At 43.2% G+C, this 23,890-nt stretch overlaps 2 protein-coding genes across 3 annotated transcripts in view; one reads left to right on the top strand and one right to left on the bottom strand.

The window, feature by feature from the left end:
- Positions 1-3,662, bottom strand: part of nsg2 (neuronal vesicle trafficking associated 2) — a gene marked incomplete at both ends in the record, with an annotated part of 42,912 nt that extends 39,250 nt beyond the window's left edge. Inside the window, one exon of the mRNA XM_083760709.1 lies at positions 3,534-3,662. Within this exon, the coding sequence (XP_083616835.1) occupies positions 3,534-3,662 (129 nt within the window). The remainder of the gene's footprint in view (positions 1-3,533) is intronic.
- A 10,396-nt stretch (positions 3,663-14,058) lies between these two features.
- LOC310862209 (cytoplasmic polyadenylation element-binding protein 4-like) overlaps positions 14,059-23,890 on the top strand; it is an 80,095-nt gene continuing 70,263 nt past the window's right edge. For both annotated transcript variants that reach the window (XM_083769976.1, XM_083769975.1), the window contains exons 1-5: positions 14,059-14,499; positions 16,095-16,366; positions 17,418-17,600; positions 19,981-20,170; positions 21,017-21,120. In XM_083769976.1, the coding sequence (XP_083626102.1) occupies positions 16,180-16,366; positions 17,418-17,600; positions 19,981-20,170; positions 21,017-21,120 (664 nt within the window). In that variant the 5' untranslated portion in view covers positions 14,059-14,499; positions 16,095-16,179. The remainder of the gene's footprint in view (positions 14,500-16,094; positions 16,367-17,417; positions 17,601-19,980; positions 20,171-21,016; positions 21,121-23,890) is intronic.

Raw genomic sequence — 23,890 nt, 5'->3', positions numbered from 1 at the left:
TATCACTCTGTGTGATCCCTGTTAAAGCCATAACTCCTTCAATCTACACACATAAATCTGAACATAAAATTCCCCAGTACAGCATGAAAAGTGGATACATTACTACTAGTGACAAACATTTCACTTGCACTGGTCCATCTTGGGAGTTTTTTGCACAGCTATAACGCCACCATAAGTGAGCCGTGTATAGTGGAGTCCAATATGTTTTAAAAAGTGCTATTTTAACATTGTCTGTACATGTGAATCTTTCGGGCCAGCGTATTGGCTTGGCCATATAATTTACAGCACTGACGCTGCACATCATCATCGTCACAGAAACCATCCCTAATTATGTGACCCAGGTCACATAATGGTCGTCCTTTGTTTGTCGGTGGTTGCTTCATTAATTGTCTTTTGTTTATTGATCTATGAGGGCCGGTTGTAAATGTCATTAGTATTGTAATGTTAGTACACATGTTCTTCTTACCATATGCTGTAACTATTTATTTATTTGGATCACAATGGAATTAAGTCCTCTGACTTTTTGTGCAATCCTGATAATTCTGTACTGCTCTTCTATGAATTGTATCATGAATATATCAAATAAATCAAATCAAGCCTGTCCATGAGGATACCTCTACTGGCACCAACAGTATAAGACAACATGGACGCAGTATGCCATGCATCACTAGCCCAGAGAAACACATTGCCAGTAGCACGTACTGGAACTCTATGGCTAGAGTGTTTCAGATGTTCTGCTGTAATCATATCATGGCCACATGCTTTGTTTAAAACGAATTATTCAATAGCATATAGCTCACCTCATCATCTCTGAGAGTTGCTTCATCACTGTGGGAAATCTCACCGAGGTTGAAAGCATATCTTAACCCATTCTGACCGGGCACCCATTTTGGTGTTGGCATCATGTTATGCTTTAGCTATTGAAAAATAGCAGATCTACAAGCTCATATCGCGCCACCGAGTGGCGCGATACGAGCTTGTAGGTCTGATACATTTTTTTTAATCGAAGAACGACTGACATTTTTTGAATCTGATCTCAGGTCAGAATGGGTTAATCAGACCAGTGTGTGTCCAGTGGAAAACTCGTATGAATCTGATCTCAGGTCAGAATGGGTTAACACAATACAAAATCACACCCGTGTGAAGTAAGTGGTGCAACTCCGTGTGGCGTGTGTGTGTTTGTGTGTGTGTGTGTGTTACGTTGCGCACAGGTGGTGAAAAACAACCACGCTGTTTTCGTGCTCATACCCAGCCACCTAGCCACCTAGCCACCCACCCACACACATAGTCACTTAAGGAAGTGGTTGCACCACTTAAAAATATTTCCATAGTGCCTTCTCCACAGCTCAGCAATGTTACTTATCAGGCCCAGTAATGCCATCAATACTAGAGGGCATCGGCATCTTACTATTGTTAAGCACTTTCACTTCCTTCCAGAACTCGTCAACATTGTTTTGCTGTAGCTTTTCAGCCATAGAGTTTGCCCTCATGGCCTGTACATTGTAGACTTAGATATTTAGATAGTATTTTAAACAGACTTATAGCTTGTTACGTAGACAGCACTAGAATTGCATTTTATGTAGTCATAGCACTTTTTAGTACACATGTATAAGATACAATGTAGTATAGTATGTATAGTTTACACAGATACTCCACTGTTACGTTCTTAGTTTATACATGATTCATGATAACTACTTTTTATATATGTGATGTATGCCATGCTTTTGTTATTGCTTAATGTAAGTCGTTCTGGATTAAGACTGAGCGTCTGCTAAATGCCTAAATTGTAAATTTATTTTAATACTGTATGCATTTTTAAAGGAAGCCAGTGATACGAAGATGCAAAGTTACAGGCTATCTATGCATTTTCAAAGGAAGCCAGCCACATGAAGGTATACAAAGCTACAGGCTACCATGCATTTTCAATGGAAGCCAGCTACATGAAGATGCAAAGTTACAGCTAGGCCACCTTTAATGTTCAATGGAAGCCAGTCACATGAAGATACAAACTGACAGCCAACACTTGTAGCTTCTAATGCTCGCCACAAAGCTATGACATGAATTGGGCTGGCTTCAAATATGCGTACACACTAAAAAAACAAAAAACAAGCAAGTTGTTGTTTCTCTCTCCACACAATCCCTGCTTGTAACGGGGAATTGTTTCCGTCAGCCAGTTCCCTGTTCTGTTGAATCCAACCCTTTGTAATTCCCTTTATATCTTTCTCACTCGCATTATGTTCAGATGTGCTGCGTTGCTTTGTAGTTTTGTATCTCTAGTTGCTGCCAGGGAAGGTTCAATCTATGCCAGTGGTTCTTAAACGGTGGTCCAGGGACCACTAGAGGGTCCTTGAGGGTGGTTCCAGGGTGTCCCCAGCTAAATGATCGGTAGGAACCAAATGGAGCCTCACGGGTCTATAACTCAGAGAGTGTACAAATGGAACCAAATGGACCCTCACGGGTCTATAACTCAGAGAGTGTACAAATGGAACCAAATGGACCCTCACGGGTCTATAACTCAGAGAGTGTACAAATGGAACCAAATGGACCCTCACGGGTCTATAACTCAGAGAGTGTACAAATGGAACCAAATGGAGCCTCACGGGTCTGCACACCCCTGCGGGTCCATTTGGTTCCATTTGTACACTCTCAGAGTTATGGGGGAGGGGGACTGTATAGCATGCATTTATGATTTTATGTAGACGAAGTCTGCCTCTGTTTGTCTTTGTATTTGTATGTTTTTTTTTGTTTTTTTTTTAAGATATTTTTTTGCGGCTTACGCCTTTATTGATTTTTTAAGGGATAGAAAGTAGGCTGACAGGAAACGGGAGAGAGATGGGGGGATGACATGCGGTAAAGGCCGTGTCGGGTCCGGGAGTCGAACCCGCGGCACACCGCGACTGGATCACCAGTCCGGTGCCCAGACCGTTACGCTACGGCCTGGGCCTGTATGTTCTTTTTTATGTCACTATGGACCATGTGTCTGACTGTAAAACAGTTTGATTGATTGATTGATTGATTGATTGATTGATTGATTGGACTAATTGACTAATGCATGTCAAACTGAGCATCCTTATATATATGTAAAAGCTTTGAGAAACACTGATCTTTGGTGTATGGAAGCCAACACACTCTCACCGTTCTCAAACCCAAGGCGTACAGCCTAAGAGGGAGACGGCTCGCTCCGCCAAAAGAACGACGGGCGAGCCATCTAAATGGGACGTAAATCGGCACATCCGCCGAGTGCAGACGTGGGTCAAATGTTTGGTCAAATACGTCCCGAGCCGATTTGGGGGGGGCGAGAATGCTTGTGGTGACCCAACACCTTACTAATGCTCTGATGAAATGCATAAGCGTTGTGCTATATACCCTTTTGGTTTTTTTTATTCGTACATTTTGATGTAGACCTATACTGGAATTTGGTTTAGGACACCACTGAAAACCACGTGCACGCCACGCACACACGTGCGCACACACACACACACACACACACACACACACACACACACACACACACACACACACAGTGGTCCCACCTTCTCGGGTGCTGTGCACTGCAGGCTGCCCACGTCCAGGGGTGTGATGAGGGGAACGTTCTGGAATCCATCCTCCACGCTGGAGCCTTTGGAGCCTTTGTCCTGAAGATGACTCCCCAGTTTCACCATCTTTCAGCCTCTCTTAAGCCTAATCCTTTTAGTTCCCCGCGGAAAACTGTGCAAAGAAGAGGAGACGAGAGTGGACGGGTTTGTTTGATGTCCCTCTGGTGGGCAGCTGTGGGGTTATAACGGTAGGGGTTACAGTTGATATTACTTTGTTAGAATAAGTGTTAAATACAGTAACTGTACATTGTGGTATAGTCATCGTTGTTTTGTTTTTTTTTGGGGGGGGGGTGTATTTTTATCCCACAAGTTTTGTAACCCATCTTTTCACCCGTTGCCAATGCCTAAACTGTAATCCTGGGCGCTTACTCTCCCTCTGCCAACGTGGGGAGAGCTCTGAACTGAGCTCATGCTTCCTTCAATCAATGCATAATGCAATAATAATGCATTATTTTTTTTTTCTTTATTTTTTTTTCTTTAATTATTATTATTATTATTATTATTATTATTATTATTATTATTATTATTATTATTATTATTATTATTATTATTATTATTTATTTTTTGTTAATTGGTGCAGCTTAGAAGTAAGACATAGATATTGTAGGCTACAATAAATCGATCTACGCATTGTGGCTGTTTTTTCCGTGCGACACCGTCACACGACAAAGGATAAATCAGGCTTATTTTGTATCCATGCATGGGGAAATATATCCCCCAACCAAAAAAAAACAACAACATAGAATACAAATCATCTAAAACACTAAACCTATACTACCTCTTTCTACCCTTGGGAAAATATGAAAATAAATCATTAAAAACAATTAAAATCCATGTTGACAGGGCCACTTCAACCCCAGCATCCATATTGGCAGGGGGAACATTAGCCCCGAGAAAATAGCTGATCTACAAGCTCACAGCGGGTATATCGGCTTTCTTTTTTTTGCATAGAGATTTGGTGTAAGAAAAGCGGTTCAAGTACAGTATATCCAACTCTTAATTCCCCCCCTTTTCTGTGTGTGGTTACATTTAAGTGCTTAAATACAGTTTAATTTAAATATCCTTTAGTAAAATAAAATAAAATAATAAAACAAATAAATGTTACTCACATTTGAATCCTCTCCTTTTTGGGGTCTGTGTGTCTTCCAATCCTCACCCTTTTGAACCGTCTGCAGGTATAAATATAGGCTATACAACGAATACAATGATGAATCGGTATATAGGAATAAATAGGCTATACAGATTCAGCACTATATGTATTGTGAACCAGCTATAGCAGAGATATGGATTAAAGGTCCGTATATGATAAACAGATGGATTATGGATTCCGTATCAACCGTCCGATGCTGCTGTGACTGTGAGGAGGAGAGTCAGACACACTGAAGCCTATAGGAGGAGGATGCTTCAATCCACGCAGACACAGACACACGGCCCCGCCCCCCCCCCCCCCTCATCCACCCAGCCAACGCACGCACGCGCGCGCACGCACACCGTTTAATCCCATGGCCCGGAGAAACACCCCCCCCCCCCCAGCAGCGGCGCTGTGATTGGCCCTGGGTTGTCAGTATAGCATATAGTCTACCACCTACATCCTATAAGGTTGCACATTTGGAGGTTTCATATTGGTCTCATTTTACTGAATTTGAAAATGCATGTATTTACTTTAGATCTCAATTATAATAGAAAACGGAAAAAATGGCCGTGAAATAGCTAGGTTACTTCTGTTCTGTCACCCTGACAACCAGCCCCTTGCCAATCACAGCGGGACCCTTCCCTCCAGGCCATGGGAAATGTATCCTGATATAGCCTACGCACATGCAAGGGGAGCTTTTATTTTCAATGGGAGAGTCACAGTATCATTTAATAAACAGTGAGAGGGTTTTTCCACTAGTCTATGTCGCCATCTAGAGGCACTTACAATTAACTCAGTCTGAAGAGTTTTCTTTTTCTTTATTGTTTGCCTCTAATGTCTAACATATTCCACATATTAATATTCTGTCATATTACACATGCATGTTGTTTTTTATCACATTGTCACTGTCACTATGTGGTGACAGAGTGGGACATTAGAGGTCCCACAAGCGAAGAGGTTCAAATAATCATATTTGAACCTTCCATCCATCCATCCATCCATCCATCCATCCATCCATCCATCCATCCATCCATCCAATGTGTTTAAAATTACCCTGGACCCCACTTTCGACGCCACTTGGGACCCCATGAGAACAATTCATCCAGGGCCTGAATGAGATCAATAAAGTGTCATCATCACTGCTTTGCTTCTGACACAATGTTTACAGTTATAACTCTGCAAATAGCAAACAGAACTGAGTAGATACTGAAATATTTGTTCAGTTTGCTATTTGCTGGGTTTACTATTTGCTGGGTTTACTGAGACGACAGCACATATCACCTCTGGTGAACATGTCTTCACATATGTCTGTGGTTCTTTATGGAGGTAGATATGTTGCAAAATTTGAGTGCAATAGTCTAACGAATTTTTGATGTGTGGATCGACACATCTGTGCCGTTGCCAGTCACTGATTTGAGAGGTTGAAGGAAGCTATTTGTAACTTGTACTGGAAAATGGGCTCGTGTAAAAAGGAAATACACTTGGAAATGTTGGATTGCAAGTGTGCAACTGCGATTTACACGTGTGCAACTGCGACCCTGACCAATTCCGCCCATACTTTGACTATTCAAAAAATAGCAGATGTACAAATACAAACACATAATTTGTGACACCTTTTTTTTACATCTGCCATTTCCATCCTCTAGATTTGACAAATGTAAACACATTTGAATACTTGTTGTCTTGGTACTGAACGTGCATTTCGATGCCAACACTTTTGTACTTATAGGCATAGTGGCCTATATGTAACTGTGTTTAGCCCATAAATTAACGTCCACATCTAACAAAACAAACAGATACAATGAGAGGACAGCGTGTGTTTCTGCAGGTAAACACTATCCACCGCACTACTCCTGTGGCTGATAACAGGCTGATATCGAGGAACGTCATCGGTTAAACATTGTTTTTGTTTTTTTATGATAATTTCTTTTTTCTTTTTTTTCCAATCAGTGGCCTACAGAAAAACAAAACAAAACAAAATAATCATAACTAACAATTATGGCAGTTAAAGATTGAATTAATATAGGTAAAGTCACAAAGTGTGTTTTATTGTCCGGCTTGAACATTGAGGGGACAAATTGTGCCTGAAACGTATTCTTATTTGGGTCATCTTTATTTTAGCTGAAGTCACACCGAGTTCTGTATAGAATCGTAGTTTGTCCAGCAGATGTCACCATAGCTCAGAGTAAAGTAAAGTTTGTAATCAATCTCAGTGAGAACATGGAAATTAGCCAAACAAACAAAAGTGGGAAACCAGGATAATTCCACGCCATTGAGTCATTGCAATGGAAAACAAGACAATCAAGGGACATTCAATTGTCCAGCTTTTCATGTGCAGAAGTCCATTATTGTGGTTTGTTTTACAATGTGCTTCATGTGCAAGGTCTGTGGAATACTGGAAGACTCACCCCGGTGCGTGCCCGTTTTTCCTCCTGGAATTTTCCCCAGTGAGGGGGATAACTTTGTAATATGCTATTGGCTGTTTGTATTCTTTTTGGAAAAATATAAAAAGATACTCATGTGGAAAGGCTATATTATATTACTTATATTGACCCTATAAACAATTTAGTATTATTTTGTATATGTAAGGTTTTGCCCCCTCAAATGGTACCTTGTCAGATAATCCCCACATATCCTACAACAACTTCTGTGAACAGACTTCACTGTAGTAGCTTTTCATAAATTATATTTGTACTTAGGCTGTCTGCTGTCATGAAAGTTTATATAGTTAGAGAAATTCAAAATCCAGCCGTCTGCTGTCCAGCCTCTCCCACCCCTCACTGGGGAATATTCTGGGAGGAAAACAGAAACGGGGTGAGTCTTCTTGTTACCGGCCTGTGCTATTGGTTTCTGTAATGTGACGATCACCTCTGCATCCAGCTTTGTCTAGGGTCTTCTCACTTGGCATGCAAATGACACACACACGCACGCACGCACGCACGCACGCACGCACGCACGCACGCACGCACGCACGCACGCACGCACGCACGCACGCACGCACACACACACACACACACACACACACACACACACACACACACACACACACACACACACACACACACACACACACACACACACACACACACAAGATGAGCTGCTATACTTTGCTTTGGACAAAACAAGTCATATTTTATCATATTATGTTGTCTAGGACAATGTAATTGAATACAAAAACTGTGCTGTCCACACATGGAAGCTATTCTGTATAATATACATATTGGCTTGGTGGCACGTTCCAGTGCAGTGACACATAGGCTATTACACACATTACAATAAAACAAATCACATCAAATATAGGCAAACAAATAAAAAACACAACAATGTATCAAACATAATGACAGCATCAGCTACAGTGAAGAAAAGGAACAATTGCATCACATTCTAACAATGTTAGACATTATTTACATCTTTATTGCCATTTCCAGTGTCTTCCAAGCAGGGCAGGAATTTCATGGAGGCCATGGCTGTCGTCTCCCCCTCGGTTTGGCCTTGTGCCACCCAAAAATGGCATGCCATGAGGCCACACCACAGTGGATTTAATGCCCTGGCTGACTGTACACCAGTGTCTTTTGTTGAGATTCTAAATACTTAACAAGCATCTTTAAACCAATCCAGTGACTTTGATTGGTGCTGGGCTGAGCATGGATCAGATAAATAGTAATACAATAGTAATACGATCATTCATTTATTTATTTCACTGCAGATAGTTATAATCATTCATAAACCTCAAATTCAATTAATCTCAATGGACTAAAACTCTTGTCTTATTGGATGGGCTGGCATTTGGCCTTATTTGTGTCTTGCCCCTAAAATGACGAAATTCCAGGCTTGCTTCCAAGTATTCCTTGTGTGGACATAATTATTTCCTAGACAAAGTAACAAAATGTGACTTTGTTTTGTCCAAAGTAGCTCATCTTATGATTCCAATGGTTGAAGAGAAATGTGTGGTGGCGGGCGGGGGATCATTTGCGATTGTAGTGGGTTGAGCTTCGCTGGTTGCCCTCCTCGTCACCAGGCTAATTTCATATTTCAATCTACATCCCTTTTTTTAGCGTGGCATAATTTAATAGTAGTCTACTGCTTCAGAACATATTTGGCTCTGGCCGTGCCAGTGGTAGCAGGTGGTCCAGATTCTAGTCCGACAGGTGGCTTGGTTACAGTGGTGGTAGGCTGCGTTTTGGGTTTTACTTTAATAAGTGTCTGTCAACGTATTGTGTGGACCTGGTCTTTCCCTATAGTGGGTCTGATCTAGGGTATAGCTACTGGGACGTAAGTCGGGACTTGATCACCCCGGCTGGGTCACCCGAGTGAGGAGTATGATGTTCGCGAGACCCGAAACCCCGATGACCTTGGGATACATATACATCACGGAGGATACGTCCCAGCTGTGATGTATTTTTGTTATTGTTTATTTGTTTATTGTGAGTGTTTAACAGTAGGACTATCTCTTGTTTTGCAGTGGCAGTGACTGAAGTGTGCTTTGCTGTGCGTGCACTCTTTGGCGGCGGTTAGACTTTTCCCATCACTTGTTAGGAGTGAGGGGAAAACTCCCTGCCATATCCTCCTGTGTAAAGGACACCTTTAAATCCCTGCTACTGGTAAAGTATCACACCTGTCATTTTTAATCCCTTTGATATTGATATTGACATTTTGCAATAAAGTCAATTTGAAATAGACATTTTCTTGACAACATGACACTCTTCTTCCAGCTGAAGTCTTTATTTAAAGTATTTTATTCTGTCTTGAATTATAAATAAACGAAATCCTTCTTTTTTAATGTGGAAACACTATCTGCTCCTCTCCTTTTTCAAACCTGTAGTTGGGTATTCATTAAGCCAGTGTCTTGTGAATTCATATTCTCTGGGTGAAACTCCCAGGGGTGGTGTGGTCGGGTTTCCGGGCCTAAGTGGTCACACATGCAAAGTGAGATGGCCTGAGACAAAGCTGGATGCAGAGCAGAGGTGATCAGCACAGAGAACAATAGCACAGACATTTTGTAAAAAAACAAACCACCAGGAAATAGGCTAGCACAATGGACTTCTCCGTATGAAAAGGTAAACTGCCTTGACAATATATATCAAGGCTGTTTGATATGAGTGTGCAGGGTGACAATATTATCACACGAAAAGGTGAAATGACCTACCTATAGGTTCTATCCTAGAGGCTAATCTTTCCAGTGATAAAATATCCACCAACGTAATCAAAAATGTCAACCAAAGAACAAGATTCCTTTACAGGATCTCCTCACTGGTCAACAAAAACCCCTTGAAGACCCTAACAGGAGCCCTCGTGCAAGGTTTCTTGGTACCACAGCACCTCAAAGGCCCTTAAAACAAGGCTCCAGATTTCCCCAAACAAACTGGCCAGTCTACTATTTGGCCTCACTCCCCGAACCGGCTTAGGGATGACGACAAGATTCGATACACCACAAAGACACCCATGTACCTGTCTAAATACTTCCTTAATGTCAACGAAGTTCACACCCAGGGACTAAATTAATTTCGCTCCTATGCCACCAAAATGCCCTACCTACAGTCATTAAGACATGCAAATCCCTTGACTGCCTGAAAACCGCCCTCAAAGGGCACCTACGGATGGCTGCAATTTGTAACTGGCCCCCGTAAAATCTGAATCCCCCACCCACCCCTTTCTCCCCTCACTGTATATGTTCCACCCCCCCCCCCCCCCCTTTTCCACCTATTTCCACAGTTTTGTATTGAGTTGCGCTTGAAATGTACTGTAATTCTCCAATCTGTTAATAAACTCCTCAATCAATCAATCAATCAATCAATCATTCCGCACAGAATTCGAAATTTGAAATGGAATAGAGAGTGTGCACATGCGTTACTTTTCCACCTGGACACGCCCCCCTCATCTAGACACAAGTAAGACGCGCAAACGCGGGAAGCGAACGCAGCTCGTGTGTGTGTGGTTGTGTGTGTGTGTGTGTGTGTGTGTGTGTGTGCTACAGCTGCGCCCTGTGTGTGTGTGTGTGTGTGTGTGTGTGTGTGTGTGTGTGTGCTACAGCTGCGCCCTCTGGTGGCGGGCGGGTGGTGTAACAGCGGGACACACACACACAGACATTCAGCCCTTGCTGTCATAGTAAGTGGCTCACTGCGTTCGCAATAACAAAAATTGAGCAGCATGGAGCATTGGAGTTTGGAAGCGTGCTTGTTGGAAATCGCAACGGTCCTTCGTATATATACGTTAAATTGGTACATACTGCATCAGGATGTTGCAATATTCAAACACGAGCACTTCCACACTCTGATATAGGTTACTAAACCCATTCTGACCTGAGATCAGATTCATACGAGTTTTCCGCCGGACACACACTGGTCTGATGAACCCATTCTGACCTGAGATCAGATTCTAGAAATGTCAGTCGTTCTTCGATTTTTTTCAAAAATAGCAGACCTACAAGCTCGTATCGCGCCACTCGGTGGCGCGATATGAGCTTGTAGATCTGCTATTTTTCAATAGATAAAGCATAACATGACAAAATGGGTGCCCGCTCAGAATGGGTTAATAATCACCTGCATGGATAACATGTCTATAGTGGTGGATTTTTATGTAAAAAGAGGATAATTCAAGCTTTCCGTATACAGCTGCAATGTTGGCGAGTTAACGTCTGATTTGGATGTATGAGCTGTCAAGGCCAGAAAGTAGGTTTTGCCACTCATTAGGCTATGGTGTTTCCTCATAACTTCCGGCTACGATGTTGTCACGCACAGGCCAACACATTGATGGACATTGATCCATCCGGCCTATTTCACAACTAACAAAGTCACACACACACACACACACACACACACACACACACACACACACACACACACACACACACACACACACACACACACACACACACACACACACACACACTTGAGCGTGCTTGAGCAGGAGGAATTGGACCAGAATTATGCCTAAGGTAGAGATGCTTCATTGTCTCCACCAGGCCGAAGGCATGGGGAGAGAGTATGTTTTGCACTCCGTCCGTCCGCGTGTCCGTCCGTGTGTGTGTCCGTCCGTTAGCAGCTAATCTCGGCCACCGTTAACCCGGTCGATGCCACATTTTGCACACACACTCCCTGGATGCCAACGATGAACCTCTGCCCCAAACCTTCCAGAACGGCCTGTTATAGCGCCACCAGGAGGCCGCTTTGTGCAAAACAAGTTTTTGCACAGCACACCTACAGATTTTGTCCACACATCACGCAAATTGGTACACAGTCTCTCTAGAGCCATTCAACCAAACCGGTCTTTCAGATTTCTCACACTCCATCCTGATTGGTTAAGATTGGCTTCCAAAGTTCACAGGAGTGCTCAGTTTCAAACAAAATGCTGCAAATCATGAACACATCGCGTGATTTCCGTGAAATTGTGCACCCACATTCCCACTAGGCCGAGGACAAAATGCCACATGAACAATTTCAACTCAACCTCAAGGTGGCGCTATAACTGGCCGAAAAGTGTTTTTACCTCTAACTGCACGGATCTGTGGATAACCTGGTGGAGACCTGTGCCCAGAAGGGCACTTTTTCTAGTTTTTAATGGATTCAATGTGTTATTCATGTTCCTGTGTGTGTGTGTACGTGTGTGTGTGTGTGTGTGTGTGTGTGTGTGTGTGTGTGTGTGTGTGTGTGTGTGTGTGTGTGTATGTGTGTGTGTGTGTGTGTGTGTGTGTGTGTGTGTGTGTGTGTGTGTGTGTGTGTGTGTGTGTGTGTGTGTGTGTGTGTGTGTGTGTGTGCGTGCGTGCGTGCGTGCATCAAGGTCAAGGCCAAACTGAAGGAACTGAACTACTACAGTATACTAGTAGTCAGTTTTGGTAGAAGTCTGGTGCCTTCTCCACTGGGTATAATGCCACACCAAAAAAATGAAGTACTATTATGTAGGCCTACTGTTATGTACACAAGTTTATTTTGATCAATTAACCTGTCTGCATGTGTTCTCTGACACAACCACATGCTCGTGAACATGCCATGGTTTCATGTGTGCATTGCGTGTCTGTCTGTATGTTTTATTTTAGAAGACGCTTTATGCTAGGCTTGCTGCAGAGCAACGACAAGCAGAAATGTCTTTGGTGCTACTGAAAATTTCTGACGAGCCAACATCGGCCCTTAGTCACTTCACATCCTCTCAGTTGCGCGTAGCAACTAATAATATTACTAACTATACCTATATAACTAACTAATATAACTAATAATACTAAGCATATTATTTTATTATATAGACGACCCACCGAAGAAGACATGCGTCCAGATTGCAGAGGAAACATTGTTTCGTGCCTAACTAAACCTGTGCGCCTGTCGACTCCCAGCTGTTATTTTTTCTTTTTCTGGAAACTGGAATTAGGCATATTTGCTACTGGTGCAAAATGCTGCCATTTCTCCTTATTTATCATGCGACCCTCCCCCCCCCCCCCCCCCCCCCACCACGTCCAGCTGGACTGTACAGTATGTGACAGATTTATTAGGAGGCCATTTGTGGCTGCATGGCACACTGTCGATGACTGACACACTGTCATCTGTGAAACCTGAGACTAATGGTGCCATGAAGAGAGAGAGAGAGAGAGAGAGAGAGAGAGAGAGAGAGAGAGAGAGAGAGAGAGAGAGAGAGAGAGAGAGAGAGAGAGAGAGAGAGAGAGAGAGAGAGAGAGAGAGAGAGTTGGAGTTGCAGGGCAGCTATAGGCTATCACAGTAAAGTGGCATTCAGTAGGCTGGACTGACAGGGCCTATCAGAAGAGGTGGCACATGCATGGTTGATTGAGATTTGATTGTTTCATGGATGTTGGAGGGTCACACTGTGAATAATATATATTCACATTTGATTGGATTATGATAAATGCTTTTTTGTGATGTATTCCCATGTTTTTGTTCTTGCTTATTGTAAATCGCTCTGGATTAAGAGCGTCTGCTAAATGCCTAAATTGTAAATTGTAATTGTAATTGGATAATTTATTTTGCTGAAAATAAACCAACGACATCTATCTATCAGTATCCATCCATGATCATCCATCCATGCATGCGCGGTGTCGCGCGAGCGTGCACTCAGCGCGTGGTGGGTTTTTTTGTGTGTGTGCATGCGTGCGTGCGTGCGTGCGTGTGAATTTTCTCACGACCTCCTCATCTACTAGGATCAATAAATTGGACCTCACTGGGCGGGGTTTAGCTGCCACTGACAGACAGACACCTCAGTGGGCGTGCCGGCGGCGATGACAGAAACTCCTCGTCCAATCTCTCGCGTCGTTGGGGGCGGGGCGTCCACCGGAAGCGAGCAGCGGCTGATCAGCAGTCAGTTGTTCTTGTCATTCGGCCGAGAGACACAGAGCCGAGCAGCACGTATCTATATATTTATAGAGAGAAATATACATTTAAACACATAAACACATTATTCAGAACCCTATCCACGATGAAACCCGTCGAATAAGGCTCGACGAAGAGGAACCCGACGCACCGAACGCGCTGCCACGTCGATTAAATAATCCTAAATTTGAAGTGAGTGGGGGAAAAAAGGTAGAGAGACATAGAGGATCAGCCACTAGGAGAGAGAGAGAGAGAGAGAGAGAGAGCTGTGTCATTGAGCCAGAGCAGGACACGTCAGAAGAACTGAACCCGTCCCGAACCCCCCCCCCCACCCCCAGTCCAGTCCAGTCCCAGAACCCCCCGATTTAGAGATCCAACACATCCGCTCTGTAAGAACCCCATCACGGGATCCATTCTACACCATCTACAGAACCATCGCCGGACCGGGGATCGAACCAACAAGGTGAAATATGGCTCAATTTTTCCCCCCCTATCTATTCCCCCCCCCCTTCCCCAAGCCCTAGTACGTCCAGTACTAGCTTGGTTGGAGCTCTCCCGAAAAGAGCAGATCTGCAAGCTCACAAGGCGTCGCGTCCGTGAGATTGCAGATCGGTTCTTTTCGGGGTCGTTACTTTGAGTTATACCACGGCGTTTTAGCACTGGGGTTGCTAACGGGGGGGGGTTAGTTAGCTGGGTTGGCTAACGTTGGAGGTGGAAGAGGGTGGGTGGGGGGGGGGATGCTAACCAACGGTGACCGATCGAGAGGCGCTTTCGCCCGGCTTCACACGCCTCGTAAACCCCGTGCATGGACGGTGGTCGATATAATCATTCATAATAATAAATCATCATAATTAACATGACAGCGTTTTGATCCACGCGTCTCCGGGAGACCAAGAGGGGTGTTTCTGTCTGTGTGTCACGTTTAATAAAGGTCCAAATGTCCACTGGCACTGACAGCTGTCAAACAAGGTCGAAGGTGGTGGTTCTTTGAAAATACATAAGTACGAAAATACATATAATCTTATCATGACTGTGATGTGCTATTATGACGCATGGGTGATTCAGCAGCCGCTGTCACACACAGAGAGGTGGTTGGTGGTCAGTCAGGGTTTTTAGAGAATGTGACAGTGACATGCTAACCAAAAACCAGCCATATAGCAGGCAGCAGCAAGCAGATCTGCTGTGGCCAGCAGGCAGGCAGGCAAACTGACAACGTCACGGCAGGGGTTTAAAATTAGAACCTGGGATGGATGGATGGATGGATGTGGCTTTTCTTTAGGGCTGTGACACTATAGTATAGCCACTGTTTTGGCTTCAAGAGGCATTTTTCTGTAGGTACCTACAGTAGGCCTATAGTAGCCTATGATCGACGGTGACTTTGTTCGCTTAATCGAATAGTCAAGAAGAGTGATATTTGGATATTTATTTTGTTAAATATATTGACATTTCTTTTTTCAATTGATTCAATCGTTTAGTCTGATTTAACTGCACATCATTGCAAGGTATTGCGCAGAAAAAGCCCCGAAACAGAAACAGCCGATCGATCTACACAAGCTCCCAATGCACCGTGATGTCACGTGTCTGTGTTGGGAGCTTGTAGATCTGCCATTTGTGGCATTTCAATTATCAATTATTTATTTTTAATAATCGATGGAATTGATTAACCGTGGCGCCACTAGCCTCTTTCAGCGTGTCCATTGTAAGAAAAAGAGCTTATTCATGACTGCATGTTGTGGCATAATAATCATTATGTATGTCAAGGATTCCAGGGAGTGAAGCAGGCTACTGTGTACTGCTTGTGCGTGCATGCGTGTATAATGATTATGATGAAATGACTCGTATAAATTATAAAATAATGGCGCTTTTGTTTGATGAAGAAAGTTGACGCTGTCTGTTTGTGCTGTCAGTGGAATGGCTTCATTTAAACTGGCATCAGTTGGATGCACTGCTGACTCGGTGCATGACACTGTGTGTGTGTGTGTGTGTGTGTGTGTGTGTGTGTGTGTGTGTGTGCGTGTGTGCGTGTGCGTGCGTGCTCTCCCCCTCTCCTCTCGACAGGGCCTAACGATCACGGGATAGCTATTTGTGTGCGTGTGTGTGTGTGTGTGTGTGTGTGTGGGGGGAGCGGAGCCGGAGCAAACAAATGGGGGATTACGGGTTCGGAGTCCTAGTTCAAAACAACACTGGCAACAAGTCTGCATTCCCGGTCCGAATCCACCCCCATCTGCAACCCCCCCCACACCACCACCAGAATGTGTCGGCGCAGCCCACCGGCCCGCAGGCCTTCATAAACTCCACGGCCGCCCAGGGGAATGGCACCACGGCAGGAGGTAACCACTTAAAACACTCTAGACTTACTGAAACACTGACTGAAAACGGACTGAAAACTGTCTGACAACGGACTGAAAACTGGCTGAAAACGGACTGAAAACTGGCTGAAAACTCAGGGCCCACTATAGTAGGAAATCTCGAAATTGTTCGCCGCCCACCCAATCTGTCCACCTAAAGTAACAGATATTGAAAACCAAATACAAAAGAAAGATTACGCGGTGGAAATCATCTCCTGACCCCTCAACTGTTAAGTGGTCAGATGTTGGGTGGACCCGTGTGCATGTTTATTTTACTGACCAGTCGATCGATTGTGTTCCACCTAAAGTGGAACTAAAGTAAAAAGTAGCATACTTTTAGTTCTTATTTTTATTTCAAGTTTTATTATCAACTTATTTATTTTCAAAATCACTAAGATATGTTTGTATTATAATCTTTGCGTTTGGCCAATTATTTCTGCTCTTTGTGCACATCACGATATAGGTCACGGTATGATATGTATTATTGATACGTGTTGATTTTGACCCTAAATCCTACTAAATTTACTTTCAGTGCTGATTACTGATCACCGATGTTTTGAACGATATATTGTCAGCAAATTTAAAGTTTCCAAATATAAACAAAAAGCAAGGAAATGCATTACAAATAAATCATGTTTAATTGATGCAAACAAATATTGAATCATTATATCATTACTGTCGGGCATAAACTGATGTTTTTTTAATTTATTTTCTAAACCTAACCGAAACGTCACCAGTGTTGCGTACTCTGTTTTCTTCCTGTATGGTCGTTTGTCCAACACCTGGGCTAGAGTGGATGTGCATCACCTCTCATAGAGCATAGAATAGTAACACATTAATAATTCATGTCATCAACAAATACAAATATTATATATTCATAGAGGAGAAAAGGGGGGGAAAAAACAGTGCACGATGACCCCACATTTCAATGGGAATTCATATCTGACTCCACTTGTAGCTTCACGATAGATTCCTTTTCAGGCCAGTGCAATGAATGAAGTATATCGTATTCTATCCAAAATCCCATCTCCAGGAGGAGGGGGCTCTCCGTGGCTGTTTCCTGCCTCCGCCACCCACGGGAACATGGGGGATGACATCCTGGGGGTCCCAGAGAAGCCCAAAGCACAGCAGCAGCAGACGCAGGAAATGCAGGAATCACAAGAGAAGCAGCAGCAGCAGCTGTCCCCTGGGAGTCACCACCAGGAGGGAGGAAACGGTAGGCCCCCCTGTTAGAACATAGCCTGCCACAATTATGACCATGTTGTAATTTGCTTGGGATAATCGTGGTTGTTTTGATATATATCGCTGTCATATGATCTCTTTATCACATTTTTTGTGTGTAGTATATGCCCGTACATGGGCATGCCTGTGTCTGCCAGTCCTCGGTTATGTATGTGTCATATAGTGAATAATACAGGACAAGATGTTTGAAGCATAATAGATTATTGGTAGTCATTTCTTTGAATATTCATGGTTATCACTAGGGATGCACCGATCCGGCTTTTTGGCATTCGATACCGATTTCGATACATGGGGGTCCAGTATCTGCCGATACAGAGTACCGATCCGATACCCCCCACAAAGAAACGTAATAACCTATTAAGCTGTACAGTATGCCTCACTGTGTGGAGTCTGGAATCATTATTTTGTGTAAGGCAACATCAAGGCTTGACTTAAACATTACTTTCCCAACTTTGTAAAACAAAATGTAACAAACACAGATATAAATGCACTGAATTATTTATTAAATAACTGTGCAACAATTAGACCAGGTTAATGTGTGCGCAGGCTAGCCTGGCTGCATTCCACATGTTATACTGTCAATACTACACTGCTGTGTCACAGAGGAGGTAGAGTTGTTTTCATACTGTAATTACACATAATTATCGGATCGGATCGGATAATGGATCGGCCACCGATCCGATACCCGATCTAGAATTTTAGCCAGGATCGGCGCCGATCTCCGATACGAGTATCGGATCGGTGCATCCCTAGTTATCACAATTATTTGTATGACAATTAAATGTGTAGTGATATTTAGTTAAAGGGTTACATAGCTCTATAATTTGGAGGGGTTGACGGCAAGTGTCTGAAAAGCAAATCCTCCCATTATACAGAGGGATATACAATATATTTTTAAATGTAGCAACGGTGAAAACGGCTCATGATAGGTAAACAGTGCTCTTATTTTACGTTCCACAGACACAGCTCATGATAGGTAAACAGTGCGCTTATTTTACGTTTCCCAGAAGACAGAGCGCTCTGGCCACGTTCAGGTGTTTAGTTTGTGCTTAAAATGTACTGTAAATTCTACAAACTGTTAATAAATATTTCAATCAATCAAAAAAAGACAGATGCCGGTTGCGTCCCCTCTCAAATGAGCACTTACCCCGCTCGGGCAACCTGAAAGCAAACTCCACCTGCCTGACAGTTTAATTTACCTGTCAGGGGCGGGTGGGGTAACCCTTAGTGTCAACGCCTGTACTTTGTGATGGTAATCCTTGCTATAGGGTGTTTGTTCAGTAACGGGAGTCTCCCCGTCTCACCAGCTCTTTGGTAAACAGACAAACAGACAAATGACTTTTCATGTTGGGATATTAAATTCATCCAATCGGGAGAGAGAACTCATACAGGATAAGTGAATCGGGAGAGAGAGAACTCATACAGGATAAGTGAAATTGGAAGACACAAAGACATTAGCAGACAAATTTGGAATTGGAACACTGACATTGAAGCTGATAAATGGACACACTCCAGATTGGTTGAAATTGGCAACGCACCTGGAAATGGATTTCCCCTGTACTATAGAGTCAGAGGTATTGAGCAAACACTCAGCAACAGCAATTATTAGCCTACTATCAGAACATAGAGCTTTAACTCTTTTTCATTTTGATATATATATATTTTTTTACCAAAAACCTTTTTGTTTTAACCTAAAGATATAGTTAACATAGCTCTGATCCATAGCCTTCTACTGCTTCTACGATTCTGCCCTGCGCAAGTGCGCAGTAAGGCTATGCGACTATCCGTTTTAAATCTCAAGTCGAAATCAGACCAGCCTCTCTTTAGCGTAAATAAAAAGAACGTTTTAGCTACTCACCAAAACAAAGGCGGGTTGTGTCATTAGAAAGCCTACTTTCCTTAGTGGAAGCATTCTGAGCCCCCCACCACACGTATAAACGGTACTTTTTGGCCAGAAAGGGATTTTTTTCCACCGGAAGAAAAATATTCTCTATGAGGCAGTTCTCTGGGCAATATCAGTAGAGGGCGCAGCGGAGTAAATAAAAATGTTTTTTTTCCGGTGGAAACAAAATCCCCTTTTGTCCAAAAAGTACAGTTTATACGTGTGGTGGGGGGCTCAGAGTGCGTCCACTAAGGAAAGTAGGCTTTCTAATGACACAACTCGCCTTTGTTTTGGTGAGTAGCAAAAGCGTTCTTTTTATTTACGCTAAAGAGGAGAGGCTGGTCTGCATTCATGCGAGCGGCGGAAGTTGAGGGTAACATAGCTCTAATGCAACGCATTAGAGCTATGGACCAGAGCTATAGTTAACAGTGCCTTTTTAATGGTTAACTAATATGTCCTGATAACCCTATAGGTGGCGGCGGTGGGATCATGTCGGACCTGGAGAAGGCCCGCTCGGAGGAGGGCAAGGCGGACAACAGCGGCGCCGCTGAGACGGCCATCAAGGACAAACAGCTGCGCCTGGAGTCGCCCGTTCTGACGGGCTTCGACTACCAGGAGCCGTCGGGCCCCGGCGTCCAATCAGGCAACGCCTCCTCCACCAGGTTATTATGGTTTTGCATTCATTTAAATATTTATTTTGTTGACATACACATACACAGCTTAATTTAATTATTTCTTTTGTTGACATACACATACACAGCTTAACGTCGGGAAAGTTACACGACGCACCCACCCAGGTGATGGCAACAATAGTAATACTAATCACCGTAGTCCAGGTGATGGCAATAATACTAATCACCGTAGTCTTACCGTGCAGTACATGCAAAAAATAAATACAATAATTATACAAAAAACTTGTTAAAGCTGATTGAATTGGAAACATTTCCTTGTGTTTCTAGTTTATTGAAATAATGTCATGCATATGTTCCCAGTGCATGCAGGCCTTGTTGACTAGATTGCTACTGACATGATCGATAATTTATATGGATAAATCCCGTCAAGAAGCACAGCTTGCCAGACCTTGGTCTGGCAGAGTGGAGTGGGTGGGGCTTAGCGAAGGGTCAATTGGTCCTCACTAATGCTCAGCTCAATTATTATTATTATTATTTTCTTTAGAGTTTGTGGACGGGAATCCAAAAGAATCCAGCTAATGTTGCTTCCTGTGAAGTTAGAACGCTCAATTGAAAACGTTTGAAGTCTTGTTTGAAATGACTAAACCTGCCTAGTACCGACGATGTAACTGGCGTCCAGGTTTTTGAGCTGTGCTCTACGACACAAGAGTTGAGCAGACAGAAACCGTGCTGTGTTATAATGAGCGTTATACCGAGGACAAATTATACAGAGACGAAGTTGAAAATGGGTGAAATTATCCTCTTAACTGAAATGTTGTGTCCATTCTAGTTGTGGTTGGTTGTTTAGTTTCATTAACTGTGCTCCTGGTCCCTCAGTGGGTTCAACAACTGGTCTGCAGCCATTGCTCCCGCTCCGGTGGGGTCCGCCATCATCAACGAGGACGTCAGCTTCTTCAACCCGGCCGCCTCAGCGGGCAACGGTAATAATACGCCTGGAATATATGTATATATATATCTTCTGTTTATTAAAAGGCTGCAGAGATGGGAAGACCCACGTTGCTGAACAAACACTCTATTCACCATAGTCACACGTCGGCCATTTTACTATTAACACAATTTGTTCAACAAAGACGTCCACAGGACGTCCACAGGCCTAGGAATTACCACATGTAGTGCTCCGTCTGTGTATGTCTTGGTAAAAAAAAAAATCTTTCAAAATGTCTAAAAGTGGGCACCCCACGTCGCCATTTTGAAAGAATGAAAGGGCACATCATTTGTTAAGTTAAAATAGTATATAGCTATTTAACACGTTTACTGGAGCCATTTAACACTTATTTGAATGGAAAAACCTCACTTAAGGTGTTTGGACACTGGTGTGTTTTCAGAGGACGTAAAAACATTATCAACCTCACTTTATTGTCAATCACGTTTGCACACTGCCGCTGAATATTGTATCCGTCTTCTGCAGCTGTCTAGAGGGGGGTGACAGGCTTAGCCTGACAGCTAGTGATAGCCTACTACTTTCGGATAATACAAGTATTTGGATTCATATACTATACAATATATCTTCTTCCCAAAAGGACTTTCAAGGAAGGGTATGACCTGGTCAGCCTGCAATGACATGCATAATATCTGGTCATCCCAGCTTAGTAAGATGTTCAAAGTAAAAATATTTAGGACGACCGTCGAGCCGATTCTACTCTATGGCTCCGAGACATGGACACTTTCAAATAAATTATAGAAACGGCTGGATGGCACTTACACCCGCCTTCTAATGAGAGCGCAAAATCTCTCTTGGAAGAGCCACCCATCGACTAATATAATATACGGCAACCTTCCCCGTGTTTCTTCACTAGTCCAATCCAGAAGAACACAGTTTTCATGGCCACTGCTACAGAGCTGACAATGAGGTTATGTCTTCCCTTCTTCTCTGGAGTCCTGCCCCAAAGCAGACCAGAGGTAGAAAACTGTCGTTCCCTGATGTCATCGCTATAGGTACACATGCATCAGTAAGCAGGAACTGGGGGTGGCAATGAAGGACCGGGAAGTCTGGCGTGGCGTTGTGACATCCATGATCTCGACCGCGGTGGAAAAATGATGATGACTTTCGGATCCGCAAAACGCAACGAAAAAAACACACCAGATTGTCCAACATTTTAAATCTTCACCTGTAACAGTGGTTTTCAACCAGTGGCCCTTGAGGGGGTGTCCATGCAAATCTGTATTGGGAACTCAATTCAGTAAAGAGAAGAGACAAATCAATTGAGGCAGAGAACGTTTTGAAGATTGAGTAATTATATTGAGGTACCATCAAGGAGAACACACAACTTACATTCATGTATACACCACAATGACATGTAATGGAAAACCCACAGCCGTGTGTCACCCCGTCCATTAGCACAGGGAGCCTAGATATACTGCATTAGTCTCCACCCTCCCCTACCCAAACGTCTTAGGAAAAACACTGATCTAACAGGTGGAGAAGTCAAACGCAGGTCTAAGACAATAAAGCAATAAACTTCTATAATTATAGACAGTAAACAACAGCTGAGTTATAAACAGAGTAGAGCTATAGCCTTCAGGCGGACAGCAACAGCTGAGTTATAAATAGCTGGCCTGAGGTGTTTTAGGTTTAAACACTTAAACACCCAAAATTCCTTGACAATACCCCCCTTTTTAAACTTTAAAACACTCACTCATATCGTACGGGTAGGCGAAAAACCCCTTATCATAACATTACCTCATAACGTTCTGGGAAAATTCCTACACCGGCCTATCTTTATCCAATGATGCCTTATGCCCTTGCGATGCAAGATATTTCAACAAGGCATTCGTATCTAAAATGCAGACCTCCTCAGATGGAGAGCAAATTAGGATATCATCCACAAAGGAAATTAATATACTGCTGCCAGGGAATACAAACCCTGCTAAACTTTCCTGCAATGCCGCAGTGAACACTGACGGGCTCTCTGTGAAACCCTGTGGAAGACGAGTCCATTTATATTTTTTCCCTTTAAAAGTAAATGTGAACCAAAATTGAGATGCTGGTTCAACAGGCACGCTAAAAAATGCGTTACTCAAATCCACTACACTAAACCAGCATGAATCACTGGGAATAACATTCAAAAGAGTTACTGGATTTGGTACTACAGATGCTCGGGCAAACACAGCTTCATTTATTGCACGCAAATCATGTACAGGCCTCCATGTACGGCCATCGGCCTTTTTTACCGGTAAGAGAGGACTATTTACTGGAGAAGTTGGGGCTGGAACTATGATTTTATCCGTTAGGAGTTGCTCAATAATGGGTGTCATTCCGATTTCAGCATCAGGTCGAAGCGGATATTGTTTCTTATTGGGCCTGTAATCAGATTTAGGAATAACCACTAATGGAGTGGCATCTTTTATTAGACCCACATCATATTTATGAGTGGCCCATAATTCCTTTGGAACCCCTATCAGAGCGGGGTGCTCTTTATTCCCACACACGAAAGTGTGTGTGACAGCAGAAGCAAATGGGTCTGATTCTAATTTTACCACTTTATGGACAGCCAACAGGCAATGAAATGGGTGGATGGCTCTCTCCCCCACACCCTCTGGCTCCTGTAATAACATGTCAATCTCCTGCTGGGAGAATGTAGGTGATTTTGCCAACACAATGTGGGGGACAGCTGCCTGTCCATACACTTCGCTCTGCTTTTCAGTTAACTCCACCAATAAAACAATAAAATCCTCTGTGACCATGACACT

This window comes from Protomyctophum parallelum (genome assembly GCF_964188405.1).
Source record: "Protomyctophum parallelum genome assembly, chromosome: 1".
In the NCBI taxonomy this organism is placed as follows: Eukaryota; Metazoa; Chordata; class Actinopteri; order Myctophiformes; family Myctophidae; genus Protomyctophum; species Protomyctophum parallelum.
The sequence above is the reverse complement of the archived record's forward strand: the minus strand, read 5'-3'. Positions and strand labels throughout refer to the sequence as shown.